The 24359-nt window shown below is 34.5% G+C and overlaps 2 protein-coding genes across 2 annotated transcripts; both read left to right on the top strand.

Moving 5' to 3' along the window:
* Nucleotides 1–10031: 10031 nt before the first annotated feature.
* On the top strand, nt 10032–23852 carry LOC149528216 (putative disease resistance protein RGA3). Its single transcript, XM_089808024.1, has 3 exons — nt 10032–10850; nt 16464–17773; nt 23182–23852. The coding sequence occupies exons 1-3, from the start codon at nt 10201–10203 to the stop codon at nt 23850–23852; spliced, it is 2631 nt and encodes an 876-aa protein (XP_089664150.1). The 5' UTR covers nt 10032–10200.
* On the top strand, nt 15034–16236 carry LOC149528217 (uncharacterized). The gene has a single exon (XM_089809307.1). The coding sequence runs from the start codon at nt 15833–15835 to the stop codon at nt 16199–16201; it is 369 nt and encodes a 122-aa protein (XP_089665433.1). The 5' UTR covers nt 15034–15832; the 3' UTR covers nt 16202–16236.
* Nucleotides 23853–24359: the final 507 nt, after the last annotated feature.

Raw genomic sequence — 24359 nt, 5'->3', positions numbered from 1 at the left:
ATATGATATTATATCAATTGATATAGTGATAAAATAAAAATAATATTTTCAACAATTATGTAATAGTATATTACATATAAATAGATCTATAATATGAAACAATATGGAATTTTCGAATTATAGGAAACAAAGATATATATAAATGAATAGCATATGGTTGTTAATATGAAAGCCTACATGGGAGAAAAAGACATGGAATAAAGACAAACATCCATTTATCTTGGTATACATCCCCTTCCTCTTGCTTCTAATATAGAGGGAATTTCTAGAATGAAGTAAGGTTTCTTCTGTATTGTCCATAGAATATTGCCTTTGAATTGGGTTTCAATGAACCTTGAAGGGTATAAGCTATTCAGTTTTTGTTTATGTGCCTTAGATCTTAGAATTTTCCATGGACAATGATAATGATGAAAGTGAATACAAAATTCATGTCAACATAATACTATATCAAAATGAAGTTGTAATGATGGGTATTGCATGGAATTTAGAACTTGGGTAGATGATAAAAAGACAATGTAATAACTTAGTGGTAGAATATGTGTTTTTAACTAATTGAAAATTGACAATAACATAAGAATATGATAGGGGAACATGGATTCTAATAAACATAGTGGTAGTAGTGCGTAGTTTTGAGTGATAATAATTTAAAGCAAAGTAAATTATGATTGCTAGAAGATTTACAAGAAATCAAATATCATATCCATTTAGTTATGATCTAGGCAAATTATTTGAATAATTTGGTATAAGAGTCTATATATAGGGAGTCTGACAAGAATTTTGAGTTTTAAAGTTGTGGGTCCAATCCATAATGCATAATCATTTTACTCATTTCTATGCCTTCATAATCCCTAACAATTCAAGCATTACAAAACTTGGAGCTCTAAAATATCTAGACAACTATTAAATTTATTTTTTGAATAGTTAAAAAAATTAAAATTAATGAAAAGGTTAAATAAATCAAAATTAATACTACTACTAAAACTTGAAATGCTCATATAAAACATCAATAAATAAAAGATGTAAATACTTTTTATCTTTGCAATCTCACCAATATAAATCTCTTGATAAGCTCAAACTAAATTTAATTAAATAGTTTAAAATAATTTAATTTTTAAAAATCAAATAAAATAATTTTAGAAACTATTAAATATATTTTTTTAAAAAATTCTATTGAAGATAAATTAAGATGATTGCATAAACCTATGAGATAGGCTAATCTCCAGATAAAATGTGTTAAGGACAAAACAAAATCAAACTTTCTTTTTTTCTAGATTTGAACGAAAACAAAATGTAATGATTTTTCTCCAAAAATTTTGTTGTTTTTGACTACAAATTACGCATATCATGAAGGTCAAATGCTGAAATTTTCAAAAAAAATCATGGATTTCTTGAAAATTCGTCAACTACATAGTTTGTAGGGAGGATAGCTGTGTTTAAGACTTATTTGGTGAAAGGATAGAAAAGGCCATAATGTTCAAAATTGAGTGGAACATATAAATGTTTCTCTCTAAAATACTCAAGTTTTGGTAGGTATTCCCTGCTCTGCTATTCACCCAGCTGGTAAGAAGGACAATAATTTGATGTGGGGAAGTGTAAGCAGAATAAATCGGGTGGAACAACTGGTAGCCAAAGAATATGGAAAGTTCACACTTTATATGGGAAGTGCAAAAAAATTTTTGATCTTTATGTGGCAGTCTACTCTGGACAAAAAAAAAAACATTTTAGCTAACACTCTTAATGAGAGAACATTGAACATTATGATAGAAGGAACAATTAACATTCTTAATTTCAGAGGGTATGTTCACATGGCAGTCTATTCAACTAACTTTAATTAGTCCCACTTACAACTTTCTCCCATCAAGTTATTTTCCAAAAAATAAAACGCAACAACCAAGCATTGAAATGACCTAGAAGATTCCTTCTTGGTTTGGAAGTTGACATAATTATAGCCTATACAACATTGTTGTAAGCAGTATTATTCACACTTCGCAGCATTTCAAAGTTTGATTTGCATTCAAATTTCCTCTTCTCTCGTAGTGTAGGAGAGAATTCATGGGACTATTTATATTAGCTTGCACAAACAAACCCATTGCCCATTCGACATAGATACATGAGGTTCTCGAACTCTATTTCGTCATCCTCAAGAAAGAATGAAAGCTAAGAAAAACAATCCTTCAGATTCCTAAAGGATTTTCTTTTCTTTTCAAAAACACCTAAATTTCACCCCTTCAAAATAAGAGGCCTAAAAAAGTGGAGCTCTTATTTTGAAGGAAAAGATTCTAATTAATCCTTTATTCTTTTCACTTTATTCTTGCCACTTTACTCATTGCACTCCAATTATTGACACAAGAGATATAATTATAAATTGAATCTATTATACACAAATATAAAATCTCAAAAGCATAATTTATTGAGTGAATAAAACATGTCATAACTAGTAATGGTGTTTATCAAATGTTTATAGTGAAAGTTCAAAAATACATCTCAGCATTCACTATGTGGAATCAATATGGCGATTGAAAAATATAAGTACAAGAAAAAGTAGAATCATATTATAAAAAAATGTAAATGATATAAACAAAGGGAACAAAGAGTTAGAAATAAAGAGTCATTTTGTCTTGGTATCCATCCCCTTCCTCTTGCTTCTAATAAGGAGGGAATTTCTAGAAAGAAGCAAGGTTTCTTCTGTCGTGTCCATAGAATATTGCCTTTGAATTGAGCTTCAATGAACCTTGAAGGGTATAAGCTATTCAATTTTTGTTTATGTGCCTTGGATCTTAGAATTTGCCACGGATAGTGATAATGATGAAAGTGAATACAAAATTCATGTCAACATAATACTATATCGAAATGAAGTTGTAATGATGGGTATTACATGGAATTTAGAACTTGGGTAGATGGTAAAAAGACAATGTAATGACTTGGTGTAGAACTTCTGTTCTGATCTAATGGAAAATTGACAATAACATAAGAATATGATAGGGGAACATGGATTCTAATAAACATAGTGGTAGTAGTGGGTAGTTTTGAGTGATAAAAATTTAAAACAAAGTAAATTATGTGTGCTAGAATATTTACAAGAAATCAACTATCATATCCATATTATTTCTCTACATTCTTAGCTCTCTCACTATCATCTTGATGATCGATCATTGAATATGATTCGAAATGTTGATGCTAATAAAAACCACACACAATCTTACCTAGAAGCTTGAACACATCATATCCATTTGGTATAAGAGTCAATATATAGGAAGCTTAACAAGAATTTTGACTTTTAAAGTTGAGTGTCCAATCCATAATGCATAATCATTTTACTCATTTCTATGCCTTCATAATCCCTAACAAATCAGGCATTACATAAATTAGACAACTATTAAATATTTTTTTTTGAATAGTTAAAAAAATTAGAATTAATGAAAAGGTTAAATAAATCAAAATTAAATACTACTACTAAAACTTAAAATGCTCATATAAAACATCATTAAATAAAAGATGTAAATATTTTTTATCTTTGCAATCTCACCAATATAAATCTCTTGATAAACTCAAACTAAATTTAATTAAATGGTAAAAAATAATTTAATTTTTTAATATTAAATAAATTTTTTTTAGAAATTATTAAATATATTTTAAATTTTTTTTTAATTGAAGATAAATTAAGATCACTGCATAGACCTTTGGGATGGGCTAATTTCCAGACAAAATATACTAAGGACAAAACAAACTCAAAATTTCTTTTTTTCCAGTTTCACTAAAACATAATGATTTAATCCAAATTTTTTGTTGTTTTCAACTACAAGCTACGCAGATCATGAAAATCAAATGATAAAATTTTAAGAAAAACTCATGATATTTTTTATTTTTTAAAAACTGGTCAACTGTTTGTAAGGAGGATAGCTGTTCAAAATTGAGTGGAATGCATAAATGTTGCTCTCTACAATACAATCAAGTTTTGGTAGGTATTCCTGTTCTGCTATTCACGTAGCTGGCAGGAAGGAAAATAATTTGATGTGGGGAAGTGTAAGCAGAATAAATCCTATGGAATAGCTGGCAACCAAAGAATACATAAAGTTAACACTGAAATGATTTAAACAAAGAAATTAAACGTTTCAATAAGAAGAAATACACAACACCGGATTTATCCTGGTTCACCACAATAGTGGCTATGTCCAGACTGTAGAGTATTGAATTAATAAGAAAAAGTTGTTTACAAAATGAACAGGAGTAGCATATAAATTGGCTCCAATAATATTACAAATGAAGAGTCTTTGGAAACCAAGAGACTCGATTATTGGAGGGAACAAAGATGACTGTTGGCCTTCACAATATCAACAAACTCCCACCTGAAGGACAACCAATGCTGCAACTGATCACCCAATACCCTGCTCAAAAAATGATCTATCTTTTCTTCACAAGCCCAAGAGAAGTTCTAGCACATTCGAACTTCTCTTTGGCAACAACCTTCGTGAATATATCAGCTGGATTGATTTTGGTGTCAATCTTGACAACATTCAGCTTGCCCTCTTCGACTGCATGACGAACAAAGTGAGCATGTGCATCAACATGCTTGGAGCGACGTTGGGATGACTGATTATGTGCCATGAAGATCGCACTACAGTTGTCACAAAATAGATTATATTCATTTTGACGAACTTTCAAGTCACCAAGTAACCGTTGAAGCCAAATCATTTCCCTTGCACCCTCGGAAAGAGCTAAGTATTCAGCTTCAGCTGAAGAAAGAGAAATGGAATGTTGCAACCGTGATGCCCAACTGATCGCAGCTCCAGCAAATGTGAAGGTGTAACCAGTGGTAGACCTTCGTTTATCCAAGTCTCCAGCAAGATCATAATTAGTGTAACCTTGTAGCTGAATTTTGTTTCCGCCAAAACATAAAACATAATCTGAAGTGCCTTTTAGATACCTTAGTATCCATTTGACGGCTTCCCAATGAGCTTTTCCAAGATTGCTCATGAACTTGCTCACAACTCCCACCGCATGAGCAATGTCGGGGCGAGTAGAAACCATAGCATACATAATACTACCAATGGCTGATTTGTATGGAATTTTCTCCATAAATTCTTTTTCTTCTTGTGTTTGAGGACATAATTCAGAACTTAATCGAAAGTGACTAGAAAGAGGAATAGGAGTTACTTTTGATTCAGCCATGCCAAATCTGTCAACAACTGTGTCAATGTATTGTTTTTGAGACAAAGTGATTTCCCTCTTTTTCCTATCCCTTGTGATTGTCATACCAAGAATCTTTTTGGCCACCCCTAAGTCTTTCATTGCAAATTGGCTTGCCAATTTTTGCTTCAACTCATTAACGATTCTTTTGTTTGTGCCAGCTACTAACATGTCATCGACATAAAGAAGAAGGATGAAAAACTCTCCACTTGGAAGTTTCTTGAAGTAGACACATGGGTTTGATTCACATCTTGTGAAATTATGCTCAGCCATGAAGCGATCAAATTTTACATACCACTGTCTTGGGGCTTGTTTCAGGCCATACAAGCTCTGATTTAATTTACAATAAAGGTGTTCATGTCCCTTCTTTACGAACCCTTGTGGCTGCTCCATGTACAGTTCTTCTTCTACATCACCATGTAGGAAAGCGGTTTTTACATCAAAGAAATTAAATGTCGCAATAAGAAGAAATACACAACACCGGATTTATCCTAGTTCACCACAATAGTGGCTACGTCCAGACTGCAAAGTATTGAATTAATAAGAAAAAGTTGTTTACAAAATGAACAGGAGCAGCATATAAATGGACTCCAATAATATTACAAATGAAGAGTCTTTGGAAACCAAGAGACTCAATTATTGGAGGGAACAAAGATGATTGTTGGCCTTCACAATATCAACAAACACTTTGACAAATTTTGAAACTTGAGAGTTTTCCCATGTCTGTATACTCTGCAATCTCAATAGGTTGAAAAGGTCCACAACTTTCTCTGTCTATCCCACGTGCTTGTCAATTCATCTCAAAACTTTCTCCAATGAAGAAAATTGCATGGAATGGCAGGCAAGAAAAATGACAAAATGTACGAAATATGAAACGTGGAACGTATAAATTGGGAGCATTAAATTTCAAATGGCCTTTAATTTCAGGGTCTACATGGATTGTAAATCGGTTTAAGCAAAGAAATCCTGGTAGTGGGCATTGAAATCTTTTCTTTTCGAAGAAGCCAACATATTTATTCTCTTTAATCTCGCTTTTCAAAAGTAGTCAACAAGATTACTATTCTTTCTCGAATTAAACAATAGGAAGCTGATATTATTATATATGATGCCCTTGTAAGCAGTATTATTCACCCTTCGCAGTCCAACTATTCAAGTTTGAATTGGATTCAGGTGCTCTTTTTCTTCTGGGTTTTCTTTGATATTCTATTCCCTGCTATTTTTAATCCCAAGAGAATATTTGGAAATTGGTAAATTACCAAATCATAGTAAAGCCTAAGCTCTGATCATCTTATTTAGTCAACAACTATCATTTTCCATAATCATGTGACACTTACCTTGACATCCTAATAAGTAAAGTTCTTAGTAAAGTTTATCTTTTGTGATAATGAAGTAGTAGCGATTGGTCAATCAATGCCCATCTCTTGAGTAAACAAGCCCTCTCTCCTCTTTGTAATCCAAATCTTCCAAATAGGATGGTTGCTATAATGTTCCACCTTAGATGAGTTAAAAGTATCCCCAAGGTAGAGAAAATGTACAAGGACCAACCCTTTTTCTTAGTAGCGTAGATCAAGTTCTTGGGGGTAGGTTTATTCGTCACGCAAATCTGAAAATTTCATTATCATTGAAATTATCTGCCTTTGGAGATCTATGTATTCCATGGTAGAAAAGTTTAAATAGAAATTTGTAGCATATTTCTTGCTTAGATTGCAACAGTCTCGGTAGGTTGGGGATTTTAAGCAAAGACCGACTTTCAAATAATCTTCTACAATTTATTTTCAATCGTGAATTATAACACATGGTATTCGGATCCAAATAAGTAGGCACTAGTAAGTTTTACCCACACAAAAACATTTTACTATCAAATTTGGCACACTTACTTTTAGTTACATACAATACATCTACCAAACATTATGCATGCTTCTAATGGCAATTTACAATTATATTGATAAACTACTCCACCTTCACAAATACCTTTGTTGTTAAGCACTTTTGGACTATACAATTCTATATATAATAAGAAAATTATGTTGAACCCTTTAGTGATCTATGCAATTTCATACAATGATAATATTTATGAAGTACTCTATCAACTTATCCCTTGAACCTCTTATAGGTACAAGTGCTAGTTTTAAAAAATTCTATTAAAAATAAATTAAGTTGACCACATAGATCTATTTCGTGAAGGGACTGGCTAATCTCGAGAGAAAATGTACCAAAGACAGCAAAATTTTCTAAATTTTGTTGTTGTTTTCCATCATAAAATATACGTTTGTAGAGAGGATAACCACTTCCTTGGTGAAAGGATATTAAAAGTCATAATGTTCAAAATTGGGTGGAACAACATAAATGTTGCTATCTAAACCACTCAAGTTTTGGTACGTATTCCCTGCCCTGCTATTCACGCAGCTGGCAGGAAGGACAATAATTTGATGCAGGGAGGTGTACCTAGAATAAATCGGGTGGAATAGCTGGCAGCAAAAGAATACAGAAAGTTAACACTTCGAGAAATTTTGAAACTTGTAAGTTTTCCCATGGCTGTCTACTCTGCAATCTCAATTGGTTGAAAAGGCACTAGCTATTTGGCGAAAAATTTGCACCGACCTTATAGCTCGTGCCATGCCTGTAACCTTCGTCCTTTTACCAGCCAATACAAAGTACAAAGTACAAAGTACTTGTCAGATATTTTTTAAAGTATATTATTTTCTTTAAACGTGTTTAATCGTGTCATATACACTTTTACATTATATAATTTTTATATTACATTAATTCTATGTACACCATATTATAAATTTTAATATTATATTGAGTAATAATATTATAATTTTTTAGTTAATAATTTAAATATGATATCTAATAATTTAATTAATTTTATAATTGAAAAATTATATTTATTTTATATTTACTTTACATTTATGTGAACTCAAAATCTATTGAAATCTAATGTGTGGTATATTATATTGACTATTACTACTATATATTATAGTTTAGATTTTTTAATATGATATAGATTTTTTAATTCAATTTATAATTTTAATATTAAAATTTAGTTTAATATTTAATATTTTGTTTAAATGTAATATGAAAAGTTAGTTTTATTTCGTACAAGCAATCTAATTAATTATATCACTTTTTATTTTATTTTATTTAGTATTTATTTAAAAATTACATTTAAACAAAATGTAATTTAGAAATTAGTAAGACACTGGCATAATGTATATTTTTTTAGAAATTAATGTACTTATAATTTTCCTTCTCAAACATTGTCTTGGATGTAATTAGCCGTGCCAATCTACTATGTATTGTGTCTTACTTTTTTCTATTATATAAGTTTTTATTATATTAATATTTTTTCCATATTTTATAAGAAAATTTATTATAATTTTTTTTTCATATTTTATAAATATTTTTATTATATTAATTTTTTTCATATTATATATTTTAATATTATATTGATTATTAGGTTTATGTGTTTTCAATTTATATTTTTAAATATGATATAAGTTTTTCAATTCAATTTAAAGTATTCTATAAAAAATTGATTTAATATATTTTTTGTTTGAATGTAGTATTAGAAATTGTATTTTACTTTGTATGTGCAATTAAATCAATTATATTTTAATGATAATTTATATTTATGTATACTATATCTTAGATTTTAAGGTGCAATATTTTGCTATGTTTTGTATATTGATGTTAAAATATTTAATTTATAATATTTATGATGATAAAGATTATATATCATAATATATAAACATATTATTAATTATTTCACATTTCATTTAAGAAAATTTAATATATGAGAATATTATATTTAAAAATTCTAGTATTCATGCAATATTTTTAATTTAAAATACTTTGTATAAGAATACAAGTTGTGAGGAAAACTAAGGCTAAAATTTAAAGTATAAAAAAAATTAATTAACTGTTTAATTATTTATTTTATAGTCTTTTAAATATTGATTTTAAGTAGAACAAATATTAAATAAAATAAAATAAAAAGTAATATAATTAATTTGATTGCTCCTACAAAATAAAACTAAATTTTTATATGTAAATAAAATATTAAATATTAAACGAAATGTTAATATTAAAATTATAAATTGAATTAAAAAATCTATATCATATTAAAAAATCTAAACTACAATATATAGTAGTAATAGTCAATATAATATACCACACATTAGATTTCACTCATAAATGTAAAGTAAATATAAAATAAATATTATTTTTCAATTATAAAATTAATTAAATTATTAGATATCATATTTTAAATTATTAACTAAAAATTATAATATTAATACTCAATATAATATTAAAATTTATAATATGGTGTACATAGAATTAATGTAATATAAAAATTATATAGTGTAAAAGTCTATATGACACGATTAAACACGTTTAAAGGAAAAAATATACTTGAAAAAAATCTAACAAGAACTTTGTACTTTGTATTGTATTGGCTGGTAAAAGGACGAAGGCTATAGGCATGGCATGGGCTATAAGGCTGGTGCAAATTCTAAGTCCTCTCCTTCGTAAAGAAGTGCATTTTCGTGGCTGTATAGACATTGCTCAAATTTTCGGCCAGAGAGCCAGTGCCGGTTGAAAAGGTCCACAGCTTTCTCTGTCTATCCCACGTGCTTGTCAATTCATCTCAAAACTTTCTCCAATGAATGAAAATTGCGTGGAATGGCAGGCGAGAAAAATGACAAAATGTACGAAATATGAAACGCTGAATGTAGAAGTTGGGAGCTAATTCAGGGTCCACACGGATTGTGAGTTGGTTTAAACGAAGAAACCCCGGTAGTGGGCATTGAAATCTTTGCTTTAATCTCTTTAATCTCGCTTTTCAACAACAGGAAGCTGATATTATATATGATGCCCTTGTAAGCAGTATTATTCACCCTCCGCAGTCCAACTATTCAAGTTTGAATTGGATTCAGCTGCTCTTTTTCTTCTGGGTTTTCTTTGATATTCTATTCCCTGCTATTTTTAACCCCAAGAGAATATTTGAAAATGGCGACTATACTTGCAGAGGGTGTTGTTGGGAAAGTTTGCGAGATGGCCATTCAACGAGTGGCTAATGAGGTGAGCATAGCGGTTAACTTCATCGAAGACTCTGAACGTTTGAAGAACAACGTAAGGCAAATAAATTATTTTCTAAATGAGGCTGATGAGGAGAGCACACAGAAGAAGTCTGTGAAAGAATGGCTTCAGCGTGTTCGTGAAATTGCATGGGAGGCAGAAGTCATACTTCAACTGTGTGTTGTAGATTCCGTGTATGCCACAAACACCCATTTATGTCATCCACGGATGTTTTTCTATTTATGGGGTCGATTGAATATTTCCCATCAAATGGGTAGGAGAATTCAAAAGGTGAAAGCCCGAATGAGCTTGGTCATTGAAGATGGAAACCAACTGAACATAGGGCATACTCTGGTCTCTCGCGTAGAAGCAGCAGAGTCATCAAATACATCTCAGAGACGAAAGTACACAAGACTCAGTGTCCTGCCCAGCGGCTCCAAACCAGTGGGGATTCAGCTCAAGATTGAAAGCATTGCGAGTTTGTTAGAAAACCCCCAATTTCCAATTATTGCAGTAGTTGGAATAGGGGGGCTTGGCAAGACTTATCTACTTCAGCATGTCTACGATGCCCAAGAACGGAATGTATTGAACAAAAACAGAGAGATTAACACAGCAGAAAAACTCAGGAAATGAGCCACAACATATCAATCCAAACTTGAGCACTGAAAAACTCCAGGCCCAGCCAGTCTATTTATAGCTGAATGTACAGAGCATTGTAGAGAAGAGTTTGGTAATGTTTTTAATGAGAGTAGTTGGCAGTTGGAGGGATGGCCGCACATGCCTCTGGAAGCTTCTTGGTCAGTGCTGACCATGATTTGCAATGTAATTAATTTACGTTGACATCCCCCCTAAATTAATTACAATAGCTATACTAAATATCTACTATCTAAATATCCCCCCATAATCTACATATGATGGGTCCTGGCCTAAGGCCTTGTTAGGTACCCATTTACAATCTGTAGTTTCCTAAATACAATGGTTGAAATTCATAAGAATCCCCCCTGAATGACAACCATAATTATGTCACTGCTCTTAAGCCCAAAAGATGTCGAAGAGATACAAACTTGGCTTCACTTAAAGCCTTGGTGAATAAGTCAGCAATCTGGTCCTCTGTCTTGCAATATTGAAGATGAATCACCTTTTGTTGGAGGAGATGCTTGATATAATGATGATAAACTTCAATATGTTTGGTGCGAGCTTGGAACACGGGATTCTTAGACAATGATATGGCACTTTGATTGTCACAATGAAGTAGAGAAGGCCCTTCATGATGTTGCCTAAGGACTGATAAGATAGCTCGTAGCCAAGTGATGTCTTTTGCTGCTTCGTTTGTTGCAGTATATTCAGCTTCTGTAGTGGATAGAGCTATGGTAGACTGCTTTTTACTGCACCAAGAAGCGGGACCTGCACCAAGATAGACAACATAACCTGTAGTGGACTTACGATCATCCATGCATCCTGCCCAATCAGAATCTGAATAGCCAATAAGGGAAATATCTCCATGAAATGAATAATAGATACCCATCGTTAAAGTCCCTTTCACATATCTTAGTATTCTTTTAGCAGCTATCCAATGTGGGACTTTAGGTGAGCTCAAACATCTGGAAACCACACTAACTGCAAAAGAAATATCAAGACAAGTGTGTGTTAAATATACAAGACTACCAACCAATTGCCTATATAAGGTAGGGTCAACATCTTCACCTTCCATGTCCTTGCTTAATTTCAACCCCAAAGCAATTGGAGTAGATACACTTTTACAATCTGTCATTTGAAACCTCTTCAATATGTCTAGGGCATACTTAGTTTGAGAAAGATAAAATCCATCATCCTTTTGCCATACTTGTATACCAAGAAAATAGTGTAGAAAACCAAGATCTGTCATCTCAAATGTATTTTGCAAGCTTAACTTTATGTTACTAATTTTATCCATGCTATGTCCTGTGATAATAAGATCATCAACATAAAGCACAATGATTATGATATCACCACTAGCAAATTCTTTCACATACAAATTTGGATCATGTGGACTATTATGGAAGCCTTGAATATGAAAATATTCATCAATTCTAGCATACCAAGCCCTTGGAGCCTGTTTGAGACCATATAAAGACTTCCTTAATTTGCAAACCAAATGTTCTTTCCCTTGTATTTCAAATCCTTGTGGCTGAGTCATATAAATCTCTTCATCAATTTCACCATTCAAAAATGCATTTTTAACATCCATTTGGTGTAGAGGCCACTTAAAATGAGCTGCTAATGCTATAATAACTCTGACAGTACTAATCTTTGCTACTGGGGCAAAAGTTTCTGTGTAATCAATCCCTTCTTTTTGTGAATACCCTTTGGCTACTAGTCTTGCCTTATGTTTTTCAATACTCCCATCTGACTTGAACTTGGTCTTATATACCCACTTATTGTTAACCATATTCTTACCTTTTGGCAACTCTACCAATTCCCAAGTGTTGTTTTTTATCAATGAATCATACTCATTTTTCATAGCTTCTTCTCATTCATGTTTTCCTTTGGCCTCTTCATATGTTTGAGGATCATTATTCTTCATTATGGTGGTCATCAAAGCATAATTAATTTGATGAGTCCTTTCATAAATTTCTTAAATACTCTTGGTCTTTGGAGAAGGACTAGATTTTTCATCCATGTTAAAGGGTTCCTTAGAACTTTCACCAGTTTCAAAATCATTAGGATCTTCATGATTCTCAATGGCCATATGTGGAATAGGAGTGGATATTGGCATATCGTCAAACCCTTCATTAAACTTGACATCCCTACTTGTAAACACATCTTCCACACTAGGATCATATAACCTATATCCTTTCCTTTGGTCATCATACCCCACAAAGATGCACTTAATGCTTTTCTTATCAAATTTTTTTTCTCTAATCTCATCTAGCACATGGGAATATGCTTCACATCCAAACACTCTAAAATACTTAACATTAGGTTTTCTTCCACTCCAAGCTTCTTCAGGAGTAATGTTTTGCAAAACATTTGTGGGAGATCTATTCAAAACATGAGATGCGGTATTAATAGCTTCAGCCCATAGAAACAAAGGAAGATTCTTAGATTGTAGCATACAACGTGTCATTTCCACTAAAGTCCTATTCTTCCTTTCAGCAATACCATTTTGTTGAGGAGTGTATCTAATAGTCATCTCTCTTTTGATCCCATGATGCTCACAAAATGATTTGAACCTATTGTTTACATATTCTCCACCATTGTCAGTTCTAATTCTCTTGATCTTATTTCCACTTTCATTTTCCACAAGAGCTTTAAATATTTCAAATTTGTTAAACACTTCATCCTTTTGTTTCAAGAAATAAACCCAAATTTTTCTTGAAAAATCATCAATAAATGTCAAGATATACCTAGCTCCTCCCTTTGATGTTGGATTCATAGGACCACACAAATCACTATGGATAAGTTCTAGACTTTTCTTTTCTCTCCATCTAGACCTCTCAAAAGTGTCTCTATGTTGTTTACCAACCATGCATCCTTCACACACATTTGTATTTAATTTTATCCAAGGTAATCCATCAACCATATTCATCTTTGAAAGCATAGCCAAACTTTGATAATTTAAATGACCATACCTTTGATGCCATAACTCACTTAAGGATGATCTTGTAGTGATATAAGCCTTCTTAGCAACACTAGCTTGAAATTTATATAATCCACCATTCTCAACTCCTCTAGCAACTATTTTGTATCCATCATTAATATTCTTGATTAAACATGTCGAGTTATTTGACTATTTTGAATATCAACTAGCTTGATAACTAATCTGAATAAAACTCCACCTTATATCCATGTCGAGTTATTTGACTCACTGATAGAAAATTTTTAGCCAACCTAGGTACAAAATTCACATTAGTTATCTCTAAATTTTTACCATCATTACCTTTCATTGAAATTGTACCCATGCCTTCTATGTCATGTGAACTATCATCACCAAGAAATATTTTTGCACCTCTTGTTGCTTCTAAAGAGCTAAAAATATATTTGTTGTGAGTTAGATGTTGGCTAGCTCCTGAATCAATATACCATGCATTACTTGAATCACCTTGAGCAGCCAAAGAAGCTATCATTATATGATGATCACCCTCTTTTTGAACAAAATTTGATTGCCTTCTTTGATTAAATCTTTTTTGCCATTTCTTAAAACATTGATCACTTTTATGCCCTTCTTTTCCACACTTAAAACATTTGATAGTATTTGCTCCTTTGAAATTATTATTGTAATTTCTCCCTTCATTTTGTGGCCTTTGATAATTTTGCCTATTTTGATTATCTCTTTGTTGAGACCATTGTCTTTGATTATTTCTATATTGATTCTCTTGATTAGGTCTTTGATTTTGATATGTTCTTTCTTGATTATAATTCTTGTATTTCCCTCTTGCTACAAATGCTTGACTCTTACTAGACTCACTTGTAAACTTGTGAAGCCTTTCTATTTCATTTAACAAAGCACCATAGACTTCTTGCAATTTTATATTTTCAAATTTTTCAGTTAATTCTAAAGTGCGAATGAAATTATTATACTCCTCTGGAAGACTTTCAATTAAAAATTCTATAATTTCATCATCTTCATACTCAACCTTCATCATTGCAAGCTAATTTCTTAGGTTTTTCAATCTAGCAATATAATCATTCATGCTATCTCCTTCTTTCATTTTCAAATGAGTTAATTGCCTCTTAATATCCATTGCTTTTAACTTACTTGTTCTTTCATACATTGTTTGTAAAGTTTCCCATATTGCCTTTGTTGTTTTTAAACCTTGAACATGAGGCCTCATCCCTGGACTAATTTGCCACAAAAGTGTAGCACGTGCATTCATATCTTTTTTATTCCATTTATCAAGTTTATCTTGATCCTTAGGTTCTTCTTCTTTGACTAGTTCCCATAAATCTTTCATTTGTAAAATTAACTCCATTTCACATTTCCAATTGGCATAATTTGATCCATCCAATTTTTCACTAACCACAAGACTAGACATCTCATTGGCAGCCATAGTTAAATTCCAATCAATCACCGACACACATGCACATAATCACATGAGCATCAAGCAAAGACCATGCCTTGATATTGGCCTTCTTAAGAAGCTATCAAAACAAAAGACTTCTAAAATTACCACTTTCAACTTCCCACACAAATCTTTCAAAGTGCTCTTTATAATAATATCTTTCAAATGTACTTGATTACTATATCACCAAACAACCATTAAACACACACAATTTGTATCTTCAAATGAAACAGTCTCAACCACATATAGTATCTCAAAAGATTAGTAAAATAACAAAAGCATACAACACTCGAACTGTGTTAAAAAATCTCCGCAGAAGCTTAACAAATAGTAAAATTCAGCCCCGAACAGCAACTTGTTTCTCCAATATTCTATAAATCAAACTATTCTCCAACTGCACCAACACACATATCTATTCATCAAAAATGTTTAGCTGAAATCAAACGTACCTTCAGCACTTTCCTTGATTCGTTTTTTCCGGAACACCTGCATTGAAACCGAAGCATTGTTTGGGAGCAAAAATGGCTGCCGTTGAAGAAAAACAGTCCATTAGCGAGATGTATCATCTCAAGGGAAAGGAGGAAGTTGTAGCTGGTGAAAGCCAGCAGCCTGCAGAGGAGGTTACCAGTGAAACAAATGCTAATGAGGAGGAGACAAAGGAAACCCCAACAGAGGAAGAAACTGTTTCAGATACAGAAATCACTGTAGAGAAAGATGCTATTGCAGATGCAGAGGCCAGTGTAGAGAAAGAAGCTGCTGCAGAGGAAGAAACTGCTGCGGAAGAAACTGCAGAAGAGGAAAGTGTACAGGAGCCACCACTCAAGATAGAAGACATAAAGACTGCACTTGCAGATTTTCGGTTTCCCACAACTAATCAAACTAGGCTCTGATACCATGAACAAAAACATAGAGATTAACACAACAAAAAAACTCAGGAAATGAGTCACAACATATCAATCCAAACTTGAGCACTGAAAAACTCCAAGCCCAGCCAGTCTATTTATAGCTGAATGTACAGAGCGTTCTAGAGAAGAGTTTGGTAATGTTTTTAATGAGAGTAGTTGGCAGTTGGAGGGATGGCCGCACATGCCTCTGGAAGCTTCTTGGTCGGTGCTGACCATGCTTTGCAATGTAATTAATTTACGTTGACATGTATGAGAAATCTGCATGGCTTTCAGTTTCTCAATTCTATTCTTTTTCCAAATTGCTTAGTGATTTAGCCTTCCAATTAGATGAAGATTTGAGTAGCAGAATTAAGAAGGGTGAAGTAAATGATGAGGTAGCAGCACTGTCGATCTATAGCTTTCTCCAAGGGAAGAAGTGTCTAATTGTTTTAGATGATGTGTGGAGAGCGACCAGAGAAGGTGATTTGCTCACTAAACTTGGTATCGGCATCCGAGCTAACAGTCAATGTAAAGTTTTGGTAAGCACAAGAAGCAGAGAGGTTTCTACAAATCTTAATGCTAAGATTTACGAGATGGAAAGTTTGACATCTGAAGAGAGTTGGAGGCTATTTTGTGTTTATGCATTTCCCGAGTATGAAGAAAATCAAGCGCCAGAGTTGCTGAAGGGGGTAGCTATTGACATCAAGAAGGAATGTGGAAATCTACCACTTGCCATCAAAACCACAGCGGCATCTCTGGCAATGACTAGAGAGATAAATGAGTGGCAGTCCAAGTTGAGGAAGCTGAGAAAGGTAAGTAATCCTAAAGATCATGTCATGGATATTCTGAAGCTGAGTTACAACTCGCTGCCTGCACATTTGAAGGCTTGTTGTGCTTATTTTGCCTTCTTTCCTGAGGATGCGCGAATAGAGTGCGATTACCTCATGTATCTGTGGATGGGAGAAGGGTTCATTCCGACAGGAGAGGACCCATGGAATTGTTTATATCAGCTTGCGAATCTCAGTCTGGTTAAAGTGTGGGAAGAAGACTCACTATCGGATGGGTTGGTTTATTATTGTAAAGTTCATGATTTATTGCTTGATCTGGCCATACTTATATCCAAAGAAAATAAATGTACATTCGCTCTTGAGGATGCCTTCTCCGGCGGTGATCCCCGGTGTCGCCTATTTTTGGCGATGAAAGATATTTATAACCAAGCCATCTCGCAGCTGCGTCCCGTTTCTCCCAGACTTGTCCGCACACTGTCGCTCTCCCGCAATGGCCAAATCTGGGGAAACATTCCGGCAATGTTGTTCAGTGGTATGAGAGTCTTGCGAGGTCTGCATTTGAGCCGCACAAATGTCTCAGCACTGCCTGCATCTGTTGGAGTGATGAAACTGCTCAAAATCTTGAATTTGAAGGAAACAAAGATTGAGATGGTACCGGAGTGTTTGAGATCTCTCAAGAATCTCATTTATCTTAATGTCTCTGATTGCGTTAAATTACAGGCACCAAAATGGATAAGTGAACTGAAATGTCTACGGCATTTGGAAGGTTACTTTCATCAAATGCCGAAGGGCATATTGTTAATTTTGTTAGTTTGGACATCTGTTTGTCCATATGCTATTATTTAGTATCTAATTGTTTTTGCTAACAAATTGGTTAGAGCAAGGACAATTATTTATTAAATAATTGACTTCTTTTAGAAGCAACTAGAAACCAATTTTGTTAGGGTTGGTAAGTTGTTTTATATCTCCACCGTCGATTGTAAATCAATCTTGGCCATTGGTTTACTAACGAGAGTAGTATAAAAAGGGGTCTAGGGGGCATTTGGAGAACAAGAAGTTTGGAGAAACGTTTGCAGTGTTAGCAAACAGTCTTACAGTGTTAGCAAAGGCGTAGTGTTAGCGTGAGAATAGCAGCGGGATAAATTAGGAGGTTGTCGAAGTTCTGCCAGTAAGAGGCAAGTTATTTTGTATCTCTTGATTTGCTGAAGTTTAATATAATTTTTCATCTGTAGAACTGGTTTTCCCTTAGGAATTTTTCCAAAGACAATTTGTCCGAAAATATTGTGTTCATTGTGTTGCGCATTTCTTTCCGTATTTTATAAGTGAAGTTGCAGTTGTGTTATTTTTCGATATTAGCTGAAAATTTATTTTTAGCAGTTTAATAATCGTTTATGATAGGAGATTAATAATCAGTGACTAGAATAGTTAAATTTTTCACATGGTATCAAAGCCTAGTTAAGGGTAGAAGAGTTTTGCCCTAGGAAAGAAATTTTGATCTCTTTAGATTTATTATTGCTTTAAACCCTTGAGATGGCTTTAGCTGGTTTGAGATATCAGGATAGATTGAATGGTGCCTCAAATTTTGGTGTCTGGAAGGCTAGAATTTCTTTATTGTTGAAAAAGAATGGTATCAAGGATTATGCTACCAGTGTTGTACCTGTACCAACGGATGCAGCACAGCTTGTAGCATATAGGAAGGACGATGCCAAAGCGAGGAGGATTATCCTTGATGGTGTCAAGGATCATATTGTTCCACATATCGTAGAGCTAGATATGGCGAAGAAGATGTGGGACGCCATTCTGAATCTATACCAGAATGCTACCACCAACAGGAAGTTGATTCTCAGAGAGAAGCTAAAGAATAACTGAATGAATCAGGGAGAAGATGTCACAAGTTACCTTACTAGGCTCAGACTTGTCAAGGACGAGTTAGCAGCTGTTGGAGATAGCCCTAGTGAGAATAGCCCTAAATGGGTTTACTAAACAATGGAGTGTCTTTGTTCAAGTTGTCAGTGGATGAAATACCTTATCGAGTTGGGATCGACTATAGACTGATTTCACTCAGGAGGAGTTTAGACTAAGTCTTGTCAATGGGGCCAACAAGAGTCAGAAAAATGAGGTGGAACAAGAGAACGTTGCCCTAGCGGGTAAAGGGAAAGCAAAGAAGGGATCTAGCAAATGATCAAATTCACAAAGTGAAAAGAAGAAGAAGGACCTTTCTAAGGTTAAGTGCTTTGGATGTCACGAGTTTGGCCACTATGTCAGTGATTGCCTAGAGAGGAAGAAGGGTAAGAAGCAGGTGGCAACTTTAGCAAGTGCAGAAGAACTCTCCAATAGAATGAAAAATGAGTTTGCACTCATAGCTTGTATGGTTAGCTCAACCTCATAGTGTGTTTGGCATATAGATAGTTGGGCGTCATTTCATATGACAGGAGTTAGAGAGTACTTCTCCAGTTACAAGGAGGAGGACACCAACATCCAGATTTCTATGAGAAACTTGTCCAAACTCAACCCTATTGGGAAAGGGACTGTTCGGTTTTAGAGGGAGAATGGAAAGATAATCCCACTTCATGATGTGTTTTATGTGCCAGGCTTAGGTATGAATTTGATTTATGTATCTGTTCTTCAGGATAGGGGGTATAATGTACTCTTTAGAGGGACAAATGTGTTGATTAAGCACAAGGATTGAAAATCACCCATAACTATTAGAGTTAGAAGTGGTCGCCTTTATAGATTGCAGTTTGATACTCCTAAGGCACTCATGAGAAAAAGTAATCCTAGAGATCTTGGAGAGCTATGGCATAGGAGGATGGGCCATATTCATCATGGAACAGTTAGATTGCTTCGTGAGACAGTGACAGGTGTTCTAGAGGTGAGCACAGGGCATGACGATGTATGTAAGGGATGTGTGTTGGAGAAGTTTGCGAAAGCATCTTTTCCAAGGAGTGACACCAGATCTAAGGGTGTTCTTGATCTAGTACATTCAGATGTTTGTGGACCAATGTCGACAAAATCTCTTAGAGGATATGAGTACTATGTTACTATTATTGATGATTTCTCTAGAAAGACTTGGATATACTTCTTGAAGACTAAGGATGAGGTTTTCAATCGATTCCAAGAGTTCAAGGCTCTTGTGGAGAACTCGACAGGAAAGAAGATAAAGGTTCTTCGGTCAGACAATGGAGGCGAGTACAAAGGAAATGACTTCCAAGAGTTCTACACCAGAGAAGGAATCAAGAGAGAATGGATTGTTCCTTACAATCCACAACAGAATGGAGTTGCTGAGAGGAAGAACCGTTCTATATCGGAGGCAGCAAGAGCTATGCTACATGACCAGGACATGCCCCGTTACTTATGGGCAGAGGCGTGTAATACAACAGTCTACATCCAGAATAGAGTTCCACACAAGGTGTTAGGGAAGATGACACCAGAGGAGGCTTTCACAGCGAAGAAGCCAGATGTTAGTCACTTCAGGATATTTGAGAGTTTGGCATATTGTCATATTCTTGGAGATACACGTACAAAGTTAGATCACACTGCAGAGAGGGGGTACTTTGTTGGGTACAGTGAGACCTCAAAGGCATACAAGATTTTTATTCTAGAACTAAAAGAATTATTGTCAGACGAGATGTCAAGTTCATGGAGGACAAGGCATTCAAGAGATCCAGAGATTTGCTAGCAGATGATCAGAGTGAGCAGCCAATAGAAGCTCCAAGACCAAGACAAGAGCAACAAAGCTCAAGTACAATTACTAGTATGAGTGTAGACTCAGTTAGTGAAGATTCACAGAGTATGAAGCAATAGGTGCAATAGAAAATGCATCTAGAAGACTTAGAGGTTGACATTTCATCCTCTATAGTTCGCAGTGGGAACCATGTGGTTCCAAATACACAAAGGGACACTCAGGAGTTTGTGGGAGCTCCTAGAAAGAGTACTAGACAGCAAAGACAACCAACCAAGTTCAATGACTATGTGGCATTAGTTAGTCAGTTGGTAGATAGTGAGCCTTCTAGCTATCAGGAAGCTGCAGAACATCAGGTATGGCGAGATGCTATGGTTGAAGAATATTCTTCAATAATGCAGAATGATGTGTGGGAGGTAGTACCTAGACCAACAAATAGGGTTGTAGTTGGATCACGCTGGATCTATAAGATAAAGCACGGTGCAGATGGTAGCATCGAGAAATACAAGGCGAGGTTCGTGGAAAAGGGGTTCTCTCAGAAGGAGGGAATAGACTATGAGGAGACATTTGCTCTTGTTGCCAGGTATACATCTATACGAGCTGTAATCTCACTTGCAGCACAGATGGGATGGAAAATCCATCAAATGGATGTCAAGACAGCATTCCTTAATGGTGAGTTGAAAGAGGAGGTATACATAGAACAACCAGAAGGATTTGTAGTACACAGCAAAGAGACCCACATGTGCAGATTGAAGCAAGTATTGTACGGACTCAAGCAGGCTCCTAGAGCATGGTATGAGCGCATTAATACATACTTGTAGAAAATGGGCTTTGTGAAGAATGAAGCAAATGCTAACCTCTACTACTTGATGGTTGGAGGTGAGATTATCATTCTTGTTCTTTATGTGGATGACCTGTTTCTTACAGGTTCACTAGGGCTCATAGTGGATTGCAAGAGGAACCTTGTAGAAGAGTTCGAGATGAAGGATTTAGGACTTATGCACTACTTTCTAGGCATGGAAGTGTGGCAGACAGATGGAGAGATTTTCCTTGGTCAAAGAAAATATTGCATTGAAATCTTGAAAAAATTTGGGATGGAGGATTACAAAGCCATGTCTACACCCATGATCATGAATTGGAGGAAGTTAGATACATCTAAGGAGAAGGATGGAGATCCCACTTTATATAGACAGTTGATTGGTTCGCTTATGTATTTGGTCAACACTAGGCCAAATCTATCATTTGCAGTTAACTCTCTTAGTCAGTTCATGATTGAACCAAAGAGAATGCATTGGATAGCAGCTAAGCATGTGCTACATTACTTGTGTGGTACAGTCGAGTATGGAATCAGATATGTTCGAGGTGAAGGTATCAGGTTGATAGGTTATACTGATGCAGATTGGGCAGGAAGTACAACAAATAAAAGGAGCACTTCAGGGTGTTGTTTTAGCTTGGGATCAGGAGTTGTATCTTGGTTCAGCAGGAAGCAAAAGTCTGTGGCTCTGAGTTCAGTAGAAGCAGAATACATAGCAGCTAGCATGGCGACATGTGAAGCTATATGACTTTGGAAGTTGTTAGTAGCCTTGTTTGGTCAGAAGGTTAAGACTACTGTGATACATTGTGACAATCAGAGTTGCATCAAGTTGTCTGAGAATCCAGTGTTTCATGATAGGTCTAAACATATAGATATCAGATATCACTTTATCAGATATTGTGTACAAAGGGGAGTTGTTCAGCTACAATACATACCTACAGAGGAGTAGGTAGCAAACATTCTGACTAAGGCATTGGGGAAGGAAAAATTTATCTTCTTCAGAGATAAGTTAGGTGTCCTGCAGAACAGCTTCCTCACTAAGAAGGAGTGTTAGTTTTGTTAGCTTGGACAGTTGTTTGTCCATATGCTATTATTTAGTATCTAATTGTTTTTGCTAACAAATTGGTTAGAGCAAGGACAATTATTTATTAAATAATTGACTTCTTTTAGAAGCAACTAGAAACCAATTTTGTTAGGGTTGGTAAGTTGTTTTATATCTCCACCGTTGATTGTAAATCAATCTCGGCCGTTGGTTTACCAACGAGAGTAGTATAAAAGGGGGTCTAGGGGGCATTTGGAGAACAAGAAGTTTGGAGAAACGTTTGCAGTGTTAGCAAACAGTCTTGCAATGTTAGCAAGGGCGCAGTGTTAGCGCGGGAATAGCAGTGGGGAATATCAGCGAGATAAATTAGGAGGTTGTCGAAGTTCTGCCAGTAAGAGGCAAAAGATTTTGTATCTCTTGATTTGCTAAAGTTTAATATAATTTCTCATCTGTAGAACTGGTTTTTCCTTGAGGTTTTTCCAGGGACAATTTGTCCGAAAATATTGTGTTCATTGTGTTGCGCATTTCTTTCCGTATTTTATAAGTGAAGTTCCAGTTGTATTATTTTTTGATATTAGCTGGAAATTTATTTTCAACAATTTAATAATCATTTATGATAGGAAATTAATAATCAGTGACTGCAATAGTTAAATTTTTCCCAAATATCGAAGCTGGAGTCTCTGCGAACACTGCGATTACAAAATTGGTACATGAGATTGTCTAGTGGAGAAGATGACAGTGAGTTAACGATGGAGGATGTTGGGAAGATGAGAGAGCTTTGGGAAATATCGTTTTATGTTGAAAACGAACCGCAGTTGAAGAGGATGGAAGAAGGGATCCTTGCGCCCTTGACCAAGATGCGAAGGCTGGGAGTCTGCAATTCGATCCTTGGAACATCAGCATCGGACCTTCCGCAGTTTCCGGAGAGCATGAGCGCAATGAGAGATTTGGAACATCTCAAACTATCTCAATTTGCGGTGCCCAGCTGGATATGTTGTTTGACGAATCTCAGGTACCTCCGGTTAACCAATTGTGATTGTAGTGAATACCCGGAATTACAAGAAATGCCTAATTTAGTGAGTTTGGTGTTGTGGGGAAATCAGACGTGCAGAGAAATTCCAGAGGCGTTTGGAAAGAGGGGAAGGTTTCCACGACTCCGCTTCTTTACAATAATGAATTTCAAGGAATTGGAGGGGTTTCCTGAAATGGAAGATGGAGCAATGCCATGTCTTGAGACGTTGAAGATAAGTGGTTGTAAGAAGTTGAATCAAAGGGTACAGGGATTCCAGCGGCTCAGAAGACTCGAGAAGATCCTTTTTGGTTACTTTTAATAAAATTATAAATTATATAGTTCATAAATCATTGTTAGTTCTTATCTTTAAAGACACGGACTAGTGTTTTCATATCAATTGAAAACAATTAATTCTTCTCTTAAATTTTTCCAATCATATAAATAAAAAATATATTCTATAATTTGCAATGCTTTTATATTTTAATTTCTATTTTACTCAATTTTTAAATTTTTTTCTATTGAGTGGTTTCATTTATTTCTATTTAGATTCTACTAAAATTAACTAATAGCCAATCAACAACCAATTTAAAAAGTAAAACATTTTCTAAATTTTTCCAATAGTTCAAATATCACATTAGAAAAGAGGGAGACACTAGTGAAAAGCGTTCGACAGGTTGTGCTAAATATTGGACAGTTGACAACTTAATGTACGCATGCTTTAATATTTAGTATTATTATTATTATTATTAAATGCCGCATTAAAACCTACAATTGGCTTTGGTGAATGCAGTGTTAAAACAACAATAATCATAGTTTCCAAAACAAA

Source organism: Cupressus sempervirens, chromosome 11, assembly GCF_028749045.1.
Source record: "Cupressus sempervirens isolate cs-2001-9-10 chromosome 11, ASM2874904v1, whole genome shotgun sequence".
Lineage (NCBI taxonomy): Eukaryota > Viridiplantae > Streptophyta > Pinopsida > Cupressales > Cupressaceae > Cupressus > Cupressus sempervirens.
Note: the sequence above shows the minus strand (reverse complement) of the source record. Positions and strands in the feature narration are given on the sequence as shown.

What these genes read in the sequence shown, in the direction of transcription:
- LOC149528216 (XM_089808024.1), top strand. Translation starts at nt 10,201, where the DNA reads ATGGCGACTATACTTGCAGAGGGTGTTGTTGGGAAAGTTTGCGAGATG. An exon ending in TACGATGCCCAAGAACGGAA is followed by an intron (nt 10,851 to 16,463) that starts TGTATTGAACAA and finishes TTACGTTGACAT; the next exon opens with GTATGAGAAATCTGCATGGC. An exon ending in CTTTCATCAAATGCCGAAGG is followed by an intron (nt 17,774 to 23,181) that starts GCATATTGTTAA and finishes TAAATTTTTCCC; the next exon opens with AAATATCGAAGCTGGAGTCT.
- LOC149528217 (XM_089809307.1), top strand. Translation starts at nt 15,833, where the DNA reads ATGGCTGCCGTTGAAGAAAAACAGTCCATTAGCGAGATGTATCATCTC.